Source organism: Apis florea, unplaced genomic scaffold (assembly GCF_048593485.1).
Source record: "Apis florea isolate Af1SG1 unplaced genomic scaffold, ASM4859348v1 contig_2350_pilon, whole genome shotgun sequence".
In the NCBI taxonomy this organism is placed as follows: domain Eukaryota; kingdom Metazoa; phylum Arthropoda; class Insecta; order Hymenoptera; family Apidae; genus Apis; species Apis florea.
In genome coordinates, this window is record NW_028256565.1 from 3007122 (window position 1) to 3015631 (window position 8510).

The 8510-nt window shown below is 21.6% G+C and overlaps 1 protein-coding gene across 2 annotated transcripts; it reads left to right on the forward strand.

Moving 5' to 3' along the window:
• Positions 1 to 272: 272 nt before the first annotated feature.
• On the forward strand, positions 273 to 8456 carry Esyt2 (extended synaptotagmin-like protein 2). 2 transcript variants are annotated; one of them, XM_003696597.4, is made up of 17 exons: positions 273 to 456; positions 1418 to 1889; positions 1982 to 2122; positions 2207 to 2283; positions 2386 to 2452; positions 2514 to 2659; positions 2728 to 2848; positions 2928 to 3098; positions 3623 to 3708; positions 5782 to 5830; positions 5960 to 6049; positions 6118 to 6204; positions 6278 to 6436; positions 6505 to 6657; positions 6742 to 6865; positions 6926 to 7211; positions 7300 to 8456. In XM_003696597.4, the coding sequence occupies exons 2-17, from the start codon at positions 1557 to 1559 to the stop codon at positions 7625 to 7627; spliced, it is 2418 nt and encodes an 805-aa protein (XP_003696645.2). In that variant the 5' UTR covers positions 273 to 456; positions 1418 to 1556; the 3' UTR covers positions 7628 to 8456. The 2 variants fall into 2 exon arrangements, with proteins under 2 accessions (XP_003696645.2, XP_003696646.2); XM_003696598.4 differs by lacking the exon at positions 3623 to 3708 and adding an exon at positions 5006 to 5100.
• The last annotated feature ends 54 nt before the right edge of the window (positions 8457 to 8510 follow it).

Below are 8510 nucleotides of genomic sequence, written 5' to 3' on the forward strand. Positions count from 1 at the left end.
TATTTATTAATTATCATTATTTCAAATAAATCAATATTTTTTATATTTTTAAATAATTCATATATACATTATTATTTTGTTTTTTAAATATAATATATTATGTATTTTTTTTTAATTTAATTTTTCATTTTTTATTTTTATTATTTAATACTAAACTGTGAATAAAATCGTAAATATATAAATACATTTTACAAAATAATAAGAAAAAAATTTTTTTTGGCATCATTCACAATGCTGTAAGAGTGTTAAGTTAGCTGCTAATAAATCGTGCTTATATATATATATATATATATAAGTTGAATCATTTCAAGAGATATTTCCATAAAATAATTGATTAATCCTCGGAATCAATTTATTTTTCTTCAAGCCAAATTGAGAAGTATTATTGCGTTTAATTGTATTCATTTGAACAATGGCTTCATAAATTATACAAAACTATACGGCTTTGCTATAAGTGTAAGCAAATTATATAAAAATATCAATTTTTAACGAAACTAATAACGCCTGCACATAATTTTAAATTTGCACAATTTTTCATCTGCATTTATATTTAATTTTAAATTATATATGATAATATGTATATTGAATTTGTATTTGAAAATATCTACTTTATAAAATAAAATTAATTTTATATACCAATTGTATTACATATATTATTTATAATGTTATGTACGCTTTCGTATTACTTTAATATATTTTTAACATTTATTATATTTTTTTTAATTATTTTAATTATTAATATTGATAAAAGCTTAATAAAAACTGTATAACTGAGGGATTATATATAAATAATGTTATATTGACTGATGTATATTACTGATGACTCTTTTGCGTCGAAAATACAATGCTGAATTGATAAATTTGCTTTTATATGATTATGAATAAATAAATAATTATTCATAGTTATTGTTTAATAATTCAATCTTTACAATTTTAAAGATATATTTATGTTTTTTATTTTATGTATTTTAATAAGAAATGCAATGTCAATGAGTGTAGATTTGTATGTATGTGTAATTAATTTTATCAATGTTAAAAATTAAATCTTAATCAAAATCATTTTGTAAGTACTTAATAATATCAATAATAATCAATATCAATAAAAGATTATGAAATTTTTATATTGATCATAATCTATTACAACTTACTACTTTTTTAAGTATTAAGATTACTATATATGATTAAATATGATTTAACTATATAATATTATTATAGTTATATTTAATCATTTTTTTACAATGTAATTTGATTCTCTTTTTCAATAAATATTAATTTGTATAAAAATATTGCTTATGAAATATTTTATGTATGTATTTCTTTAAACATCATAATTTAATCATAACATTATTTTAATTTTATTTTTTAGTATTTTATACTATAAATTGTCTTTAAACAATTAAAAAATTTATGTTTGCAGGAAAAATATAAATAAAGTAATTAATTAAAAATTAAGAAAATTAATTTTTATATATAACAAAGAGTTATGTAAATATTTATAAAAAATATCTATATTATATAAAACATTACATTGAAAATTGATTATTATTTAAAAAAAAATGGAAAATAAATGTGAAAACAATAAAATGTCTAAATCAAATCCTTGGCCATATATGAATATTGGTTCATTAACTATATCATTTTTGACTAAATTGGCAACTGCTGGTATTATTTGGAGTTGGGGATATTTAAATTTGAATATAGCATGGTTGATTGGACCAATTGCTTTGATAGCATGGAAAACAGAGCGTAGAAAAGACAACGAATTAAAATTAATTACTGCCCAAGCTAGTGTTATGGCTAAAGAAAAAGAACTGATAATGAGCCGATTAGATGAATTACCTTCTTGGGTTTACTTTCCTGATTTTGATAGAGCTGAATGGTTAAATAAAGTATGAGAAATCTTTTTATATTATTTAAATATTTCATATATATCAGCTTTTTATTTTATGTTAGTTATAATTAATTTTCTTTATATTCTAAGGTTTTATATAAAGTTTGGCCAAACATTAATCAGTTTGCTCGTGAACTTTGCAAACAAAGTATAGAACCTGCTGTATCAGAAAAATTGGCAGAATTTAAGATAAAAGGATTTCAATTTGAAAGATTGGTTTTGGGTCGTATTGTAAGTAAACTTTTATATTATATAGTTATTTTTGTTTCAATAATCAATGACAATAGTATGATTAATTTTCATATATAATTATAGCCTTTAAAAATTTATGGTATTAAAGGATATGATAAAAATACTTCAAGAAATGAGGTCATTGTGGATACAGATATTATGTATGTAAATCATTTGTATAAATTTTATTAATTCTATTATCTATATCTATTATATTACTTATCTTATATGATTTATATATTTTTAAATATATAATCTTATAGGTATGCTGGTGACTGTGATATTACCTTTTCAGTTGGAAATATAAAAGGTGGTATTAGGGACTTTCAGGTAAGAATCTTCAAATATGTTTTTTTAATTTTTATTTAATATGCATACAATTAATTTTTAGATTCGTGGAATGATGAGAATAATTATGAAACCATTATTACCTGTAATGCCTATAGTTGGAGGTGTTCAAGTATTCTTTTTAAATCCACCAGCTATTAATTTTAATTTGATTGGAGTTGCAGATGTTCTTGATTTGCCTGGATTTAAGTATGAAAAAGTGTTCAACAAATTTATTTTTTAGAAAATATAATTAATTAAATATTTTTTTAATATAGTGAAATTTTAAGAAAAACAATAGTAGAACAAATAGCAGCTTTTGTAGTACTGCCAAATAAAATTGTTATACCATTAAGTGAAGCAGTACCAATTGAATCATTAAAAATACCAGAACCTGAAGTAAATTTTGTATTTATGATATTTTATATAATATAATTATATCAATGCAAAATTCAACATTATTATATTTATTTTTGAGGGTGTTTTAAGGATTCATGTAATAGAAGCGAAACATCTTATGAAAAAGGATATAGGGATGTTGGGTAAAGGTAAATCTGACCCATATGCCATTATAAATATTGGAGCACAAGAATTTAGGACAAAAACTATAGATAATACTGTGAATCCAAAATGGGATTTCTGGTGTGAGGTATGTATATTTTTTTTTAAGAAGGTAATCTTTGATAATATCTAATGCATGTGCTTTGTTACAATTTTTCTTGTAAGCCTTTTGAAATTTCAAGCACAGCATCTTTTATGTGGTAAGAAATGTTATTTAAATATATAAAAGCACATGATTAGTATGATTTAGTAAATATTTGAAAATTTTCATCAATCAAAAATAAAAAAAAAAAAAAAAGAACAATGAAATATTTAGACATTTATTTATATTCATTATTATTTATAATTTATTATTTTATTTTTTTTTTTTACATGTTTATAACTTTGTCTTAGTTATAAGATGTTGCTGATCTAACATTTTAATGCTTTTTCCTAGTCAATGAATAATATATATTATTTTCGCATTTATATAAATTATTGTTTTGCTTAAAATTACATGTAAAATGACTACTTTATAGATAGATCGGAAGCATCTTAAATCATAAATCAGTCTAATTTCATATTTTGGTATGTATGTATGTATGTGATGTGCAATGTGTTATGTGGAACTAGTGTGCCGTGACGTCAGCCATCGCTCAACAAATTACTATACTACTATGGGACTATGATGACACCAAAGGAGATGAAAGTCTTGGAAGGTATGGAAATAGAATAATATACATATTTTTTTAATTTTATATTCAAGGTAAGATATTGAAAGTTAATAATTATTTTAATTCTTATTTTATTTAATTATAATTAAAGATAATTACAATTTATTTTATCATTCAATTTCAATTTAACTCTCATTTTCTATGTTCCAAATATATATTTTAATGAATTATTTATGTATATCGCATGTTAAAAGTATTATTGTTAGTTGTGCAAAGTTGGGGGCATGTTGGTATTGCAATATTGTATAGTATTTTGTATTAATTTCTGGTTTATGAATGGTTTTTGGTGTGTATGTGTTATTTTATCATGTGATCATATAGTGCTTTCACAATATAAATATTATAATATGCAATAATAAATTTAAAATACATTTTTTAGTATTAGAATAAAATTAAATTATTTTAATAACATTAATTACTTTTTATTTTATTTTAATTTAATTTTATTACTTATTGTTTAAAATATTTATTTTAATTATATTCATAATCACTTTACATGACACATATGTATATATGATATTATTATTTATTTAAAGTAATAATATATTTATATTTATAAACAAAAGATTTATAAAAATTTCTGTCTTTTATATATTATTTTCACAATATTATCATATTGACACAGGCTATGATCTACTCATGCATAATGCAGAATATTATGGTGTTTCTTTGGGATAGGGATGTATTAACCATCCCTTATGATGACTTCCTTGGCAGGTAGTAGATTTATTAATGGTATAATATTTAATAATGTAACAAAAATTGTGTAACAAAAATTTCAATTAACAGAAATTGCCTTAATATTTGAATCTTACCTGCCATTAATATATAATTTTTTATTTAATAATTTATAAATTTATTCAATTTTACTATAATTATGCTATAATAGACTTATAATATGTGCCATATGTATATATATTTGTTGTTATGCTTATTTTTATAAAATATTTTAATTATATGATTATATATTAATCAAAATATTTTTTTATTATTTCTATATATTATATTATTTATTTTTCATTTTGTATGTAATAGTGGTTGATATGAATTATTTTAGTATGATATTATTTATTGATTATTATATGATATGCTATTACTTTCTCATTATACTTTTTAATAAATTTAATATCACATGTTTTGTAATTAATCTTATAATAATAAAATAATAGTAATAATATTTAATTATTTTAAAATTTGTTTTTAAATCTAATTTTATTAATTTTATGAGAGTGATTAGGTGACTGAATAAAAAGAAAAACTAAATTAGATTATATGATGACAGTTTATAGTGGAAAAGAGCTTGGGAGCCTATTACAACACAGTGGTTGCCCACCTTTTTGACAAAGACAACGCTGGTCAAGATGATCCACTTGGCAGGTATTGCTACTTGTAGCAAGCACTGTATTCCAGGCAAATATAGTATGCATTTGAAAATTTATATATATGTTAGATTAGTAGAATGTTTCATATTTTTAAAAATATTCTACTGCTATTATGATGCATGCTACTGAAGAAAATTGTTTAAAAATCATGATAAATAATATATTATCATGATATATTATAAGAATATTATAAAATGTAAAATTATAATAGAATGACAATTTATGTCACCATATTACTCTTTTTATCTTATTGTTAATTATATAATGTATTTTAATATATTTTTAAAAATTATCTAAAGAATAAAAATATGTATTATAAGGTTCTTTTATGAATGTATACATAATGTGATTATGAATGTATATATAATATAAAGGAATGTATCGCTTATATATTTGTAAAAAAAATATCAAAGATTATAATATATTGTTGATATTGCATGATTGCTTTATATATGCATGAAATTTCATATGTCATGGATTTCAATGTATTCATCATTAAGCATATTCTTATAATTATCATTCTAAATAATATGTAAATAATAATGGCTACTATAACTTTTTACATTTCAAATAGTTCATATAAAATATCATATAAAGATTCATATAAAGTACTGTATAATATTATATATTAATATATTATATAAACATATTTATTTTCTTTTTTTACATTACATAGGGCTACTATTGAAGTTAGTAGAGTGAAAAAGAAAGGAAATATCGATACAGTAAGTATAAAAGTGTTATAACAATAATAAATTTTTAATATATTTATTAATTTATAATATATATAATGTATATAATAATATGTTATAATATATATAAATATATATATATATGTATATGTTATTTTTTAGTGGATTTCATTGGAACAAGCAAAACATGGCATGATTCATTTACGATTGACATGGTTTCAACTATCAAAAAATGTTGTTGATTTAAAAGCTGTATGTAGTTTTAATAGAATTTAAATATTTATTTAATATTTATTATGTAATTTTGTAATTATATATAGGCTTTAATGGAAACTCAAGAACTTAGAGTAACATCAATGAGTACTGCTCTTCTTATACTTTATATTGATTCAGCAAAAAATTTACCAGTAAGTATATTGATTGATTTAAATTAACAATTAATTTTTATAAAAAAAATAAATTGTTATTATTGAATTAAAGTGTGTTCGAGGAAATAAACAACCTGATGTTTATCTTGAAGCAAGTATTGGTGGAAATACAAAAAGAACAGCTACCATGTTACGTTCTTGTGATCCAGTATGGGAACAAGGTTTCACTTTTTTAGTTAGCAATCCAGAAACTGGTATTTTACATATAAAGGTTATACATGTTTTTAAATCTTGTTTATTTATCAAATTTTCATACTAAGCATTTATATTAATTTTTAGATTACAGATGAAAAAACTAATCTCATAGTGGGTGAAATGAATTACAATATTTCTTTACTTTTAACGCAAAATAATCTTGAAATTTCACAACAGCCTTATGATTTGCAAATGGCTGAAGTTGATAGTAAATTAATATTATCTATGTCATTAAGTGTATGAAATTATATTAAACTTTTTATACATTTTTTATAAATAATATATATATCTGTATATTTATGGATTTAATTTCAAATATAGATTTTAAAGTATGAGGAACCTGAACCTACTTCTGAAGAAGATGATGATGATCATGATATCAACCAACTAAAGAAAAAAATCGAACGTCAAGAATCAAATATTAGTAATACATTATCAACTAGTCGTAAGTTCATCAATAATAATTCTTTTTATATTCAACGAGACATAATATATTTTTTTTTAGTTCCTTCTAGTCCATTGAAAAGACAATCATCAAAAGATTCGGTTAATAGTCTAACACCGAGTATTGGGTCTGGTGCTGTAATTATACCTGAAGAACTAGGTACAGCAGAAGAAGAATTAATTGTTGTTACTTCTGCTCCATCCTCTGTTACTGAAAATTCACAGTTAATTCATAGAAATCCAAATATGACATCATTCGCAGGAGATGCTAAATTAGGTCGGATACAATTGTCTTTACGTTATAGCGTACAAAGACAGAAATTTATAATTGTCGTACACAAAATAGCGTATGTAATTTATCAATGTAAAATTAATTTAACAATATGAAATTTAATAGAAAGTTTTTTATTTATAATGATTTTTTTATTATTACAGTAATTTACCTTTGCCACAAAATGATCCGCATAACATACCAGATCCATATGTAAAATTATATCTTCTTCCTGATCGCCACAAGGAAACCAAACGTAAAACAGCAGTAATGAAGGATAATTGTAATCCAATATTCGATGAACAATTTGAATATGTTGTTTCTCAAGCTGATTTAAATAGTCGTATACTGGAAGTGTCTGTATGTACACAAAAAGGTTGGTTATCAACCGGAAGTAACGTAATGGGTCAAGTTCATATAAATTTGAATGAAATTGATGTTACAAAATCATTCACGAGCTGGTACGATTTACAACCAGAGACTAAGGACTAGAAGTTTAAGAAAAGCAAGTGGGGATTTGAACAATTGTTCATATGTTTTCGAAGACAATCTGTTGAATTTCCACAATGCGACTTTTCAAAACGCTAACAGTTTATAATTATATAATTACATCAAATTCTACGCATTATTCAAATTTTAAAAAAATTTGGATTAAAACAATTAAACAATATGAATTTTGAGAAACTATCAATGAATATGTTTATCTATTTATACTTGGACCGTCCATTGGTATAAAACTAATTTTATGTTTATTTTGCATATTATTTTATATCATCTATGCTTATGGAAATAGTTTGATCAAAAGTAAATACCATTAAAATATATTATTGCTAATATATATAATGTTATGTTATAATTTCATGCATAATAATATCATTACATGCATTGTTTGACACTTATTTATTTATTTAGTATTTGATTTAAAAATGTTTGATTTTTAAATAAACATTTATTTTAATTTGCTTAATATTTTTCTTAATTTGTTGCTTTATTTACTACTTGTTATTATTATAGCATTTATATAATTTAAATAACAAATTAATTATCGATTAAGCAATGTTATAATCTTCACATTATACTATTAAAAAAAACTAATAATAAACTAATAATAAAACAGTATTGTTAAAGATGATTGTTAGTGTAAATTATTAAATCAAATTATAGATAATATATATGTGTTATATTTATACCAAAGTTTTTGCTATATTGTATATTGCTATATATTATATAAATTTATGTTTCTGCGAATACTGGTATAAAATATTACCAGTATAATATTGTAAATTGTTGACGATAATAAAATATAAATATATGCATTAAATTTGTAATATTTCACGATTCTTCTTTCTCCTCGTGAAATTGACTGAAATTTATA